Source organism: Chiroxiphia lanceolata, chromosome 7 (assembly GCF_009829145.1).
Source record: "Chiroxiphia lanceolata isolate bChiLan1 chromosome 7, bChiLan1.pri, whole genome shotgun sequence".
Taxonomy (NCBI): Eukaryota; Metazoa; Chordata; class Aves; order Passeriformes; family Pipridae; genus Chiroxiphia; species Chiroxiphia lanceolata.
Genome location: NC_045643.1, coordinates 6,630,832 through 6,645,695, shown reverse-complemented (window position 1 = coordinate 6,645,695; position 14,864 = coordinate 6,630,832). Strand labels below are relative to the sequence as shown.

Here is a 14,864-nt window from a genome sequence, read left to right as displayed (position 1 = left end):
TGCATATTTCAGCACACACAAAAATCAAATCCTGCAACTGCACTGTCTACACTTATTTAGCAGACAAATTTAATAGCACATGCATGTATAACTGTTATTAGATATATTACATATACATATTTATGTATGTGTTTATGACCTATACATAATTAAATCACAGAATGCTCAAGCTGGAAAGGACCTCTGGAGGTCATCTGGTCCAACTCCCCTGCTCAGGTAGGGCTACACAGAGCCAGTTGCCCAGCACCATGTCCAGATGGCTTTTGAATATTTCCAAGGATTGAGACTCCACAACCTCTCTGGGACAGGCATGCCAGTTCTTGGCCACCCTCACAGTGAAAAAGCATTTCCTGATAACCACAGGGACCCTGCAGTGTGTGTGCATTGCCTCTGGCCCTGTCACTGGGCACCACCGAGAGAGGACTGGCCTCACCTTTTTGCACCCTCCCTTTGATATCTGCACACATTGATGAGACCTGTCCCTGAGCCTTCTTTTCTCCAGGCTCAACAGTCCCAGCTCTCTCCACCTTTCCTCACAGAAAAGATGCTTGTATGTATACCTTTAAAAGCTGGAGGAAAATTAAGCAGCAGCTCATATTGCTAATGCAAATCTCCAATTCACTGTGGCTATTCATGCAAGAAATCAGCACATGATGGTACAATTAAAAAGTTTTACTGTTAATGGAAAAATGTAATTTAATAAAAAAAAAAAAAAACTTTTTTAATGCCCTAGGAAGCAAGGAGATAGTTGAAATAATTAGTAAGGATTTTTTTACCTCCCTAAATTATTCTTCTTCAAGAGGAAATTTCCACATGAATTTTGGATTTTGAATCCTCTTTTCTACCATGTGTTACACAAGGACACAATATGATTCATATGACTGATCACCTCTTGGTAGATGGACCCTATTTTGCTTGGCATCATTCAGACATAGAATAAAATGACATTACTTCACCAGCTCTAAGACAACAGAGAGATGGAAACAAATGGGCAGAACACAGGAGAAAGGGAGACAACATTTGTCAGTTTGACAGGCAGCAGCCTCAGCAAACCATCAGGGTAACTGTTGTCAGAACTCTACAGGCATCACAAAGAAAATCAAGGAGTGACAAGACAGATCATGATAAAACTGCTTTGAGACGTTAATACAGAGCTCCTGGCAAATAGGAGGGACAACTGAAAGAACTGCCAAGATGTTTGCTTAAAAATCAGCAGTGCTACTTCTGCTACCTCATTTATACACAGCACAATCTTAATGTCCTGCTCTTCCCACAGGCGACTCTAAGAAAGTGAAAGTTTGGGAACAAAATAGAAAAGTGGGAGTTATGTCTATAAAGGACCAAAACAGAGTTCAGCACAGGTATTAAAGTCTGACTGGCATAAACAAAACACAGGGTTCTTAACACACTGCCAGATTCTCTCTGCCCCATGACCTTACTGTATGAAAAGAAAATTTGGAACTCAAAAGAGACAATGCACATCAATATCCTCATTTTACCACAAACTTAAGGCTATAATCTCTTTCCAAAGAAGTTCCTCATGTCAGCACTCAAAGAATTCTCTTTCCTGCAAAGCTGATTTCTCTGTGTGATGTGCACATGTATTCATAAGTTAAGGAGGAAAAAGAAGTAAATGGGAACTAAAGAGGGCAAGAGTCCATGGTTCTGCAATACTTCTTCACCTCCATTACTTGGCAGGAGGCACTACGAGATCGTACCTTTAATTTCAATTACACAATTTTATGCTGCAAGTCAATTTGCACGGTTTCTAAGGAGACAAGTTCTTTAAAATCTTCTCTGGAATCCACTGATAAAAAACAGGGGAAACTAGTATAATAAGATATAATGATGAATTAGTCCCTATTGAAAAGTTATCTTTTACTGGGCCCATCAGGAAAGGTGAGATAATCACCAAACATTTTGTATTTGCTTTTCTTTACTATTATCTCCCAGCTTCATATTTTTACTGTGCATAGGCAGAGCATTACCAATTTTCTATCTTTTCCTTTGACAAACTATCAAACAAGGAAAAAGGATTTGAGAACATGAGGCTACATGCAAACAAGAATAATATACAATATATTTTCTATTTATGCAGGTATGCCTAGTAGGTAAAACATCCATTTAAAATATAGAATCATAGACTTATTAAGACTGGAAAAGACCTCTAAGATCAGCAAGTCCAACTGTTAACCCAGCACCACTGTGGTTCCTTGCTAAACTGTGTCCCCTAAATGCCACATCCATGCATCTTTTGAACACTTGCAGGGATGGTGATTCCACCACCACCCTGGGCAGCCTGTTCCCATGCCTGACCACCGTTTCAGTGAAGAAATTTTTCCCAATATCTAATGTAAACCTCTCCTGGTGCACATATTAGGCCATATACTTTATGAATTCTATGCTGCTTTTGATTGTGAGTCCAGTAATTGCATCAAAGCAATGACTATGCAAGATAAACATGAAATAAAATTTGAATAGAGGACTGTAAATTCTGTTTGAGGCACGGAAAGGAAAAAAGGAGGACAAGACCATGGCATATTAAAAAATAGCAAAAAAAAAAAAAAGGGAAAAAAGGCAAAAAATGCTTATTTTTAAGCTTCCTCTTAGGTAATCATCTCTCCAAAATAATACCTGATATTGTCCTAGTTTCCAATGCTGTGATAACCATTAAAAATGCATGAATCATGTTTTTGTGGGCATCTTTCTTTTCCCAAGTGAAGACAATATAAGCCATGACAGATGTAGCAACACATGTGGTGACTGCAGAAGTGCCTTCCATTGGAAACCCTTTGGGATTACAGCAAAGATGCAGGAAGCAGGCGAGGAGGAAGTGAACAAGGAAGTTTGAGAAGATCCTTTAGCCATTATAGATCTTGTTTCAGTGCTTCTTGTAGGTAGAATAAGATTTACCAGGATATTTAAAAGGACACTGGAGAAATGTGAGCTTAATGCAGAAAGGAACACTCACCTGATGATTTGAAAAGTGGGAATCATTCAGCTTTCACAGAAAACAAACATTGTTCCCCAAGGGATTGGTTCTCCCCCTCAGCCAATACACGTTTCAATGAATACTGATGAAGGTCTGAAGAATAATCTACATCAGCTTTATGGCAGGTGAAAACTTGAATTTGGATTTTCAGGTGTTCCAATTTCTAAGGAAATGTAAAGGAATCCAGTAATATCCACAGATAAACCAGATTCTGTTCTGTCTTTCTGATACATTGACTCTCATGAGCAAAATCTAAGTCATAGAAAAGCAAACCTGGCCTCATAAGTCAACAGAATGTTTTCCATCTATCCTATGATCTACAAGAAAAAATTAAGTTTCATCTAGTGGATATGGATTTCCCCCTTGTGTCTGTAAAATCAAACAGACAATCATAATTACCAGAAATACATTTAGTGAGAGTTCAGAATTCCTTTAAATGGGCAATTTTTATTTAATTCCCTACACAGATAATTTAATCTAAGTCATTCTTCTCTGAAAAATCTTGATTTATGTATTTAATAACCTCTTGGACTTCCAAGGAAAGCCAGATTTGGGACTGAATAGCTGCTATGTCAAACTAAAAATGATAAGCCAAGCTCTGTGTGCATTAGCTGTGTGCCTCGAGATTGGATTCTATAGCATCCAATAAAGGACAAGCTCCATTTGAAGCTCTTCCCCAAAAAAATAGAGTATTTGCAACTTCTATTCCGTCTTGGAGTTCTTAGCCACCTGCAGCCAACAGGGTCCTAAAAGTGACCCTTTCTTAAGCAGAGATCTGTTCTCTTGAAACCCAGGGGAACCTCAGGACTTCTGACTGTTATTCCTCTGCCAAATTTGTATGAAATTGAGCAGGGTGTCAAAAAAATACTGTAGGAAACATGGTCAGAAAAAGGCAAACCAGCCTACAACATAGCCTTTAGCATTAACAAGAGAAACAAGACAGTCTTATTTTCCCATGACTTAAAAAGACTGATTTTAAGCAGTAGTATTCAGCCAGGAAAAATCTTTGTTAATTGAAATAAGTTTAAAGTACTTTTTTTTTTCAGACATGGTTAACCATGTAGAAACTACGGCCCACCACGTACATAGGGGTTTTTTTTTAAGCAAACGAAAAGTTCAATTACATTGTTTACATTTTTTCAAGAACACTTTGATATTCTTTTGTTCTTCACATGCTTTTATATTATCACATTTTTTTAAATAAGCATTTCAGTTAATTTTAGAGCACTACCTCAGACTCTCATTTTCTTTTAAGCATTATCTTTACATGAAAGTCAATGTCATATTTTCAGCATATGAAACTAAATACACATCCTCACTGTCAGGTTTTTTTTCAGTGTAGTTGTTGTTTCTCCAATCAAGTTCTAAAGTGTTTCCAAATAAGTTTAAAGACATCCAATTTATTTTTATTCCTGTAAATTGCTTTCTCAAGTGGCATTGTATCCTTAAGGTGTGATATCCAGTTATCAATTGCAAAAAATACTTAGAATTCCCCAGCACATGAAAGTATCTCTTCCAGCAATAATTAGAAGCACTGGATGTAAGGATCTACAAAAATGCTTTCACTAAGAAAGACAGAAAAATACAAATCAAGAAAGATAAAGAAAACAAGGAATAGTCTAACATGAACATGCAGGATATTTATCTGTTGTTCAGCTGTAAGATAATGGAAAAGCTTTGATAAAGATTCCTTTCTTGACTAGTCCACGAGCTTCTGATATTTTCAATTACACATTATGTATTGTAAGATTCACCAGTAGTTTGCGACAACATTCAGGAGTAATTTGCAACTCAAATCTGGCTTCCTCTACAGGTAAAGGGAGACTTAACAAGGCAAAGAGTAAGAAGGAAATGATGACTTAAGCCTTGCCCATCTGCAGCCTGCCATGATGTACAGCTGGTGTTGATGCAGCCTGTACAGGTTACAACAGTGTGACTGATGGTTACTCCACCTGATCCACTGAAAATCTTCCAGCCTTCCCAAGTATGGAAGTGTCTTCCTCTTCCTCCTCCAGACTGGTTTTCTTTTCAGGTTGTATTTTTTAAACACACCCTTCTGGAACTTGGTGTTTTTCAGATAAAGAACCCACTAATATTTAGGGTGGATTTCCTACAGCCTCCTTGGAGGAGCAGCACAGAGACACCAGTTGCAAGCTCTCTTTCATGCTAGGACAAATATGACTATACTATTTGGGAGAACATTATTCAAAACCAGACAGAAAACTGAAATTGAGACTAAGCAGAAGCCTGCCCGGTGAGGCCAAAGCTCCCAGCAGTGTGATGGTTATTGACTGCAAAATACGGGCAGTCACCTAGAGAAAGTATCTGTGACCTTTGTATTATAATTATTAAAAGGGTAAAGATCTTTTTTCTATTCTCAAAGCCAACTTACCTTATGCCCACATCATCACATATCCACTCATGTGTACCACTGCTTCCCTTGGCTCTGACTCTGTGTCCTCTTTACATGGTACCCCTCTGTCTTCACAACACTGATTTTTTTTTTTTAATGAGTTAGTCAACTGTCAAATTCTTCATCTGCGTGAGATTTATACTGCCCAAGTTTTTGACTCTTAAAGCATAACTACACTGGATTATGGTTCTTGGATATAGCAAGAAATTAAGTTTCTTTGATTAAGTGTAGGAATACAGCTCTTCTTTAGGGAAATACCTACAGAAGCGATCTACCAGCACTCTGAGTACAGCAAGAATAGCATCAACCTATGTAAAGTTTATGCGAATGATGAAAGTATATTAACATTAATTTAAAAATATATTCATACCCAGGCAATATGGCAGAACTGTCAGGACTTAGCTACAAGGTCTAACTTTTTAAAAAACATTTTTAGGTTCATTCTTTCTCAGCTGCAGCTAACAAGCCCTGAAATGTCATTGCTTACAGGCTATTTGCACGTTCAAGCTAATCTACATTTAAACTCTTCTGGTTTTTTGACCCAAGGGAATAAACTGCAATCAAATACAAATTGCAAAAATATTCAGCATTATAATTCAGTTTCCTAGAACCTGAGTTTACAGTTATCTCTAGTTTCCATTTTCATATATACTGAATCCCACCCTTCTTACACAACAGATGAATCTCAATCTGTAAACAGTTCTGCCCAGGAGTTTTACTGTATTTACACTCCTACCACATTTCATGATCATTTTCCCCCTTTCACACTCTTCAGGAGGCAAAGTCCCCCTGACTGCTGCCAATAAATTTTCAGAAATTTACTTACAGTAAATCCTTCTCAATGGCCTGTTGAAAAATAAAACTCAACACGTACATAATGAAATTAATGTGCCGTTAATGGTTCCTACCAGCTCACTGCCGAGTCGTGCACTTTTAGAATGTTGCTCAGTTGATACTCTCCAGATTTCAGGGGTTGAGTATGTTCTTTAGCACACTCAAGGTATGTGTTCACTTCAGGGTCAACAGGGAACTCTGAATCCTGGAGAAAAACATAAAATTATTAATTCTCAGAAATGCTACATAACTTCATACAAGGTACTACCCACTATTTTGAAAATACAACTTTGTCCTATTTTTTCCTCCTCTATTTTTGTCCTCTATTCAATTTTTATCATTTTTAAAATCACTGTTATCCTGATTTTATTAATTTTGATACATACTGTTAAAGCTTACTACAGGTATAACTAAGACTGGAGCCTGTAGCAAACAACTGAACACTATTAGTTTGTTCTTTTAAAATTATATTCCTATGAGTTAGCTTCTGGGCAGTCATATGAATATAGCATTGCTCTAGAAAGAGATCAGCCATCAGTACTCATCATTATCTGTAACCAAGTCTGAATTCACTGTCCATAGCAGCAAAACCCCTCCTTCCTCCAAAACAGAAAAAACCCACTTGGGTGGTTCAACACACCAGTCATGGAAAAGAAGACACTCACCACTGTGGATGCAGTGAGAGAGAATAAAAAATGGCAAATAAAGTTTTTCTGTCATTTATACTCATGAAATAGTTCATGTAACAATATGGGTGTAAGTGACAAAACCTCCACCTGACACTTTTACTGTTCATGCCATTTATGTACCTGCTACTGGAGTAAGTTATGATGCTCAAAAAAGGAGGTTGTTGAATTGTTAGTATAAAATCCCTTACATTAAATTCAGGAAAATCTCTTGTTTTAGTAACTATTTTGTGGAAGACAAAAGTTAAAGTCAAAATTCAGGTAAATTAATTAATTTTCCTCAAACAGAATGTTTTGAAGTTGTTAAACAGCGAGTTTAAAACTAGCAATTTAAGACACAGTGACTTGCCCTACTATTAGAAGAAGTTAACTTCTATAAACCTTTCCATTTCATCAATGAGCAGCTGGAAGGCTCCTTCAGTTTGGACTTAAAGAACTACTCCCATTGTCCAAATTGTATTTTATCTTCTTTTTATTTTCCCTAGGCCTACCTCCCCTACTGGAGATGATAAGACTAAAGCTGAGTTGTACTACCAAGCTCAGTGCAGCCCAGTCTGTGGTGCAATTAATGAATTATCAACTACCCAGATTTGACAGCCTCTCCAAAGCAGCAAACCAGGGAGACAGCATCTACCATGGATCTGCACCACTGGAACAATCAGTTACAGACCTGGAGCAAAGTCCTTTTTCAGGACTCTATATCTGAGCATCAATTTATTTGTAACGGTTAACTATGAGCTTGAAAATAACAAACAGTTAAACCACGTGCTTTAAAATTACCAAAACTAAAGAAAAAGCTGTTACTATGGAACTGGGTGATGGAGCTAAACTGCCAGAACTAAATGCATGTATTTATGGAGCTGTACACAGTGAGTCTCTGACCTACTGCAGGACACTGAACAGTCTGACCGGAAGCAGATCATAGTCTGAGGTCACAACTGTACAGTCCACTTGGCCTCACCTATGCACAGCTAACAGGCCCCAAAAAGCAGATTAGACAAGTATGATCATATAGAATTAAGCTGAGAACATCTGTGAGTCTGCACAGGCTTTAGTCTGTTCCAGGGACACTCCCAGAAAAGCTGAGGGGACCAAGAGTGAATTCCATTGGCTTAGTGCAGTGCAGTAGAACGAGCCGGTTCAGGTGGGATTAACAGGGATCTGCTTTGACCTGAGACTTCAGAAGCTGAGGACAAGGACCAGAAAGCTTCTGGGCACACCAGGCAGGGAAGGGAAGCTGCATCCCAACATCTCACATGAATTGTAGAGAAAGAAACATCAGCAGCTGCAAAAAGCCTCATGGGAAAAACTGGCTAAGAAAACTGGCATTCTACTGACAAAACACTGAACTAGAACTGGGAACAAAGGTTTATATCAGCCCCGCTCTGCAAGATTACTGGCATGTGCTATTTTCCATTTGCTCTCTATTCCTATTTTCCATGGAGGTTAGCTCTACGACTTGCATTAACAGGCAAAGCCACTGTATTCTTCAAAACACCTTTCTTGTAAGTGTAACACTCACAAGAAGTCAAAATACATGTAGTTAATCTTGCAGCCTCATTTTCCTTGAGTGCAGTCTAAGACTAGTCAGCAGACTAGGAGATTTATTACTAACTCTAATTAACCAAGCTAAATGGCTTTATTAAAAATAGATTGTCATTAAAGAATGTAAGGAGGGCAACAGTGCACAATATATTTTAAGGACTGCACCAGTCATTACAAAACCGCTTCCCAAGACACCACAGTTTGCTGAAGACTTGGCTGATGGCTTGTGTTTGCAACATTTAGGAAATGCTGCTGTGAGAAGCTTTAAAGGAAAGACTGAAATTGCCATACTCTTTAAAATGTCCATCAACCAGTAAGATTAAAAAGGGAATAAAATGAATGTATTTTAACCTGAAAATGCACACACACAGCAGGGATAACCACTAACTTTTTAAAAAATTGTTTGCACTAAACTTGGTGGGAGCCACCCCGTTAATTTGTAGGAACGATCATACAGCAAATTTCAGAACTACAAACTATCAAAAGAATATAATTTTGTCTCCCATTTCAGAAGCTCTCCAAACTGCATGTTCTACAAGGATGCTATTAACCAGAGTCAAACTTTTTAAATGATTATGAAGATAATTAAGCTAATGACTTAATGATCAGTGTGAGCACATCTATTACAGACCCAAGACCTGGAAGACATTTTCAGTGGACTGTGGCTTCAACCACAAGATAAATAAGGGTTACTTTAATCTGGCATTGTTAATACAGGAAGGAATCATAATATGTTTGTGACTAAAGTTCCAGATTTTTATAGAATTGCATGCCAAGTTCTGATTGTGTTTCAGCCTTACTATTCTCGCAGATCTCTGAAGTCCATTTCAAGAAAAATCCACAGATTTTCCGAAGTTAGGAAAGATTAAAGTAAGTCTGTGGTATTTATTACATACAGACTAAAGAGCAGAGTAAGGAGATTAACTAGAAGTGAGTATAGTCCCAGTATGTGTCACTGCCTTCACGCAAATCTTGCTTTCTGTACTCCTTGTCTGACAAAGTTTCACCTTTCAAGCACTGCAAATTTGAACAACTAAAATTATAAAGCAAAAAAGACATACTATAAAAATGCTTTTTGCAAACTGTTCTCATTCACTTTCTGGAGCCAAACCAATTAGTAAATGCTACCAGACTTAGTCATTTCAGAGTGAAACAAATCTAGGAAAGATGAGGCAGTCTGAACAGAAGTGACTGAAAGTCTTGCATTTTCCAGTAGAAAACAATCCCCAGATACTACTTCAGGAACTACTGCTGGAAATGATTGCTGTAACATTCAAAAATATCATAAAAAGAGGATAATATAAAATATTAATATTTTTACCATTCCTGACTATCTGAAGTACTTCTGAAACTATAGTTTTTTCCTCTTGGCAGTGATAATCCTGTATCCTACTAGAACAAGGGACTTGGCCCCAGCTGTTGAGACAATTCAAAGCTATGATTCCTACTGCAGGGTCTGAGTGGCATCAACAGTGGTATTGCTTGTCCTGGCCCCACGAAAGGCTGATTTCAGGAGCTCTCCAGCACACACCAGGTGGCAGTCACAGGGTGAATTTATCAAGTCTTCCTCTGAGTAGATTTCCTGCCTGAGAAGCCACCAAGGAGTTTCAATGCAATAGCAGCCTAAGGTGTTCTCTCACAGTATTTCCAGGACAGATTATCACTGTCTTCATTTAACAAGGTATCAGAACTTCAGTTTATGTGAAGCATTGCTCAGTATGCATGTTCTGAGCTCCTCAAAAGGAACACGAACAAGCTACCTACAAAATTAAAGGTCAATATAGATTATTTTTCCCCAGATACAAATATTTATCCCTAGAAAATAAATGTGGTATTTTTATCCTAAAAGCTTCCTACAGTAAAAATGTTCAAGAATGCTAATACAGACAGCTCTTCTCTCTTAACAAATTTGGGCAATGAAGTGTCATTATTTAATCTTTATTCTATTATTTCCAATTGCTAAATCCTTAGGGGAACAGAGAATCCATTACACAAGCTGAGACCCTGCATAACAAGGCTCTGTGAAACATGTTTATTACAAACACTGATTGCAAAGTCTGATGCTACTTCAGCACTGGGAAGAGTCATGTGCATGCCAAAATTCAGGAAAATGCACCGAGTGCTAAGGAGTCAAAGCAATATAACACGGTTTTTTTCACTCCTGTATCTGCCATGTACTAGACATTTGTACTATGACAAACATGAAAACCTATTAAGCTTCCCTTACACCCATATGAAAGAGAAAGCTATGCCCTTCCCGCCTGTGAAATTAAACACCCCATTACTTTATCATCAAAGGCAAGGAACATTGCATTCAAAAAAGCATCTCAGAAAGAATCTCTGTGAACCAAACCCATTCTCAGTGTCCTCTGACAATGTCACTGGCAACAGTAAAAGCAGACAGTACATTGTCACTGCCCAAGCTGTCACTTCACAGCTACACTACCCCTTATCTAAAGTCACAGGTGTAACAGCCTATCAGCCACCCACAGAAAGCTGCCATGACTCTTAGGCTATTTACACACAGTATTTCCAGAGCTCTCTAAAATAAAAGGCAGTAAACTACAAAAGTCAGGACTGCATGAACTCAAAGGCATTTCATGCCCCAACATCCCACAGGCCTGAAAACAAAAACCAAACCAGAAGGAAGATAAATACCTTCCCTTTTTAGTTTGTTTGTGGTGTGTGTATATGGGTTTTTTCCTTTTTATTTAAGAGTCTGAACAATATGAGGATTTACGATTTACCCCAGACCAAGCTGAAATTCTCTGGCACAGCTGCTAAACTCAACTCATAGCCTCTGAGTCTCAAACCATTCCTGAATTTTTCTGAATGAAACAAATCTTGTTTTGATGGAAACTGTTATGCAATTAAAGCAATTTACCCTTAAAGCTCTCGGAAATCTTTCTTTTCTGTCCTATCTATGATTTTTACAGTAACACTGCCTTGTCTTTTCTGATAGCAGGGCTCTTCAGAGCAAGTCCACACCTTTCTTTTTCCTCGGGGAAAACGCAAGAGACTCATTTGTCAAAACATACAGAAGGCAATGAATAGATAAGTGGAACTGATCTAAATCATCTCACAGCTGAGAAAAATGCAGTGGAGTTTAATAGAAAACAGAAAACATCCAAATCAGTTTGTCTAAATCACAGCTTGGCCTTGTCTATATCATTATTACATGAAAGTCTACGTTTCTCCTCGCTCAGATGTTAAAAATTGAAAGCAAACAGAAGTAGCTTCACTATGCAACTGTGTGAGGGAGGAGAAGGAGCAATCTTTTTTTTGCCAAAATTGATGACTATCATCAGTAGTTCCCATTTGAAAACGGTGAAGGTCATTCTAAGACTGCAGTTAAGACATGCACAAGGTGCCCAGTCAGTCACAGGTGCTGGTGTACCCACACATTCCATTTAAAAAGCAAATACCAGATATTCTGTTCACAAATGAGAAGAAAGCAACGACGATTAAATTCTTCTTAGGGTATAGCTACTGTCTATGTCCAAGACTCATACCAGCCTAATTGTACCACTAAATATTTTCAAGAAAATACTCTATCCTCAATTCTCACCTAAGACTCGGTATTATCTCTGCTCTTCTGTACTTAGAAAAAGTACTGCACTAATCACTGATAGCTACAGACATACCACTGAAATGCTGTTTTCACACAAATTTAAAGAGAATTTTAATAACCATTTGCTTATTTTTCCTGGAAAATCTGATAGGCTTGTATTATGGAGGATATGTTTTGCATATTTTCTTTTTAAACACATTTAAATATATTGAAATTTCCACATTTTATTTCTTAAATATCAAAGCATTCCCATGGAAGGCAGTAGATCTACCCAGAAGCTCCTTCTTAAACATGTAGTTTTCAAAACAGGACTTGAGTTTTACATTCAGATTTTGTCCAAACCTTCACAGCTTTAAAAACAACTCAGAGGTAACTAAGAACTCATACATTCAAAGGGTAAAAATAAACAAGACATTCTTAAAATAGAAATATATAAGTAAGAATGAAAATAACCTTGGTTGTAATCACTCACACTGAATGAATCTTTGTCTGTCTTCAGACTATCAAAAATGAAGTAAATGTGAAAACACTTAAAAGCAAATTATGGGATTTTCAAACCCCAGTTCCAAAGTTAAGATAGATTCAAATCTGTTCCTGTTTCCCTCTTTCCCATTATAAAAACCCTGTTCTCTGAGTAACTCGGGCTTGGTGCACTGGAGGTAGGTGGCTTCAGAAGACACCAAATACTAAGCAGGAAACTATTAAATTAATATTAAATGCTTTGCTGTAAGAGTGACGGAAAATTGACATAAAATATAGTAGCTGTGGATGATTTTATCTTTTTAAAATATTTTCTGCAATTGAGGGAGTATCCTTTTCTAGAAGAGTATGAAAGAAATGAAGATACTCGGTGCAATGCATCAGCCAAATAGTCCATAGACACTACCGGATGATTAATACTAAAACAACTCCATTTCAAAATGTTCCAGTGTCCACAGTTACTGTAATACAACACATTTACACAGTATTTTACTATGTTAATCATGACCACAATTATTTTCTAAACATCTGAAATGTAAGGAAAGGAAGTTGAAAGCAATAGCAGGAAAATGTAGTAAAAGTTTTAGTGCGTGCTACATCTTGCTTGGCTTGCTAATAAAAAACATAAAACTCAGCTACAAAGGTTGTGGCCACATAAATCCTGCTTATTCACTTTATAACCCTGACAATTTTTCCTTTTTTGAATAAAAAAAATCATGAAGATAATATGTAATAGGTAATAAAAGTCAGATTAATTAAAAGAAAGCAATAGTAAAACTGTTGTGTCTTCAAGTTCAGGGCTAGTGCAGCTCTTCAGACAGTTTGTGAACTGGTGCTAACACTAAATTTACCCTTGAAATCGCTCCTGACAATCTCAGTTTTAAGGTTCTGCCAAATCTAGTCTTCTTATGGCCATTGCCTACGCAATAAAGAAACTAGAAAGCTCTACTACTATGAATGTCTAACTGTACCACAGATACTCAATCACTTTTTGACTGGAGCTCTCATTGAGAGAGTCACAGAAATTATTTTCTACTATCAAAAGGACAAACTTAAAGCTGTTGCACTTCACTAGTTTTGTTTCTTTTATTGTGGCTATTAAAACCATATTTTTATATGATTGATAATTGGAGAGGTTTGAAAAAACCAGAGGAAGCTAACAATTATAAGATCTCCATCATTGAAAAGCAATATCTTTCTTCCAATTTTCAGCACTACAGCTTGTTTAACTTTATCACCACTATTTCAGAGAGTAACAGTAAAAAATGAACAAACTTACTCCACGCCAAACAGATTGCCCAACCCTACAGGAATAAAACTACTGCAATATTTTAGCTTCTGCTAAAACTTTCAAACTTCTTCACAAACACCTATGTAAATCACATTTCTCAGTTTAAAGCAACGTGGCTGTGGCTGACGCCGTTTCAAATGTGGGGACTGGAATGTAACTGGTGCACTAGAGGCAACTGCCCAGTGATTGCACAGTCACTCAGAGGACTGAGAGCTTGGAGTTGTAGGACAAGCTTGAAAATGTTCAAAAAAGCTTGAGCTCTGAGCAACCTGGTCTAGTGGAAGGTGTTCCTGCCCATGGCACGGGGTGAGAACTGCAAGAGCTTTAAGGTCCCTTCCAAGCCAAACCATTCTGGGATTCTGTGACCAAGAGCTGAGCAACATAGAACGGCTCCTTGAGCCTTGCTTTCAGACCCTCTGCAGCCACACTGAATGAAGACAAATCCTTAAGCTTTATAAAGATCGACAGAATTTCTCCAGAGAAGGAAGAGTCCTGAAAAACAAGCTATTCACTGAGGACCTGTTCTGCCTTAGAAAGCATGTCTGTGCTGTACTGAAATACCCCACACAGCTTCTTCCAACATTTCTACCATCACAGCTGCCTCATCAAATAGATTTTAACCCCTTCTTTTAACTAATCTTGTCTGTTACAGCATATTGCATGCCCAGCAGTCTCTGCTGAGTTAATAAGGTGAATGAGGAGTCACAGTGAAATTATTCCAGTATGTGAATGTCCTAATAAGTCTGAGTGCTAAGTTCATATTACCATCTCAATAAAGTGATATAATGATCATCCAAGTTTTAATTTACTGCTCCCTCATGGAGGGAATTGAACTTAATATATGTAATTGAACTGAATTTCTTAATTTAAAATTATTACAACTCCAAGATACAAAGTCTATACCGATACGCCTGGATTTTAAATTTCTATTTCTGATTGCCATTAATAAGAGTTATGAACATAAAATCATCACATGTGAAAGAATAAATTCAGTACTATTTAGTACTGTTTAGCTGGTAGTGATTCCCAGTGTGTTGCCCTGGTTCTTGTGA

At 37.5% G+C, this 14,864-nt stretch overlaps 1 protein-coding gene across 3 annotated transcripts in view; it reads right to left on the bottom strand.

The window, feature by feature from the left end:
• Window positions 1-14,864, bottom strand: part of VWC2L (von Willebrand factor C domain containing 2 like) — a 423,395-nt gene that overhangs the window by 363,060 nt on the left and 45,471 nt on the right. For all 3 annotated transcript variants that reach the window (XM_032693013.1, XM_032693014.1, XM_032693015.1), the window contains one exon: window positions 6,314-6,444. In XM_032693013.1, coding sequence (XP_032548904.1) covers window positions 6,314-6,444 — 131 coding nt within the window. The remainder of the gene's footprint in view (window positions 1-6,313; window positions 6,445-14,864) is intronic.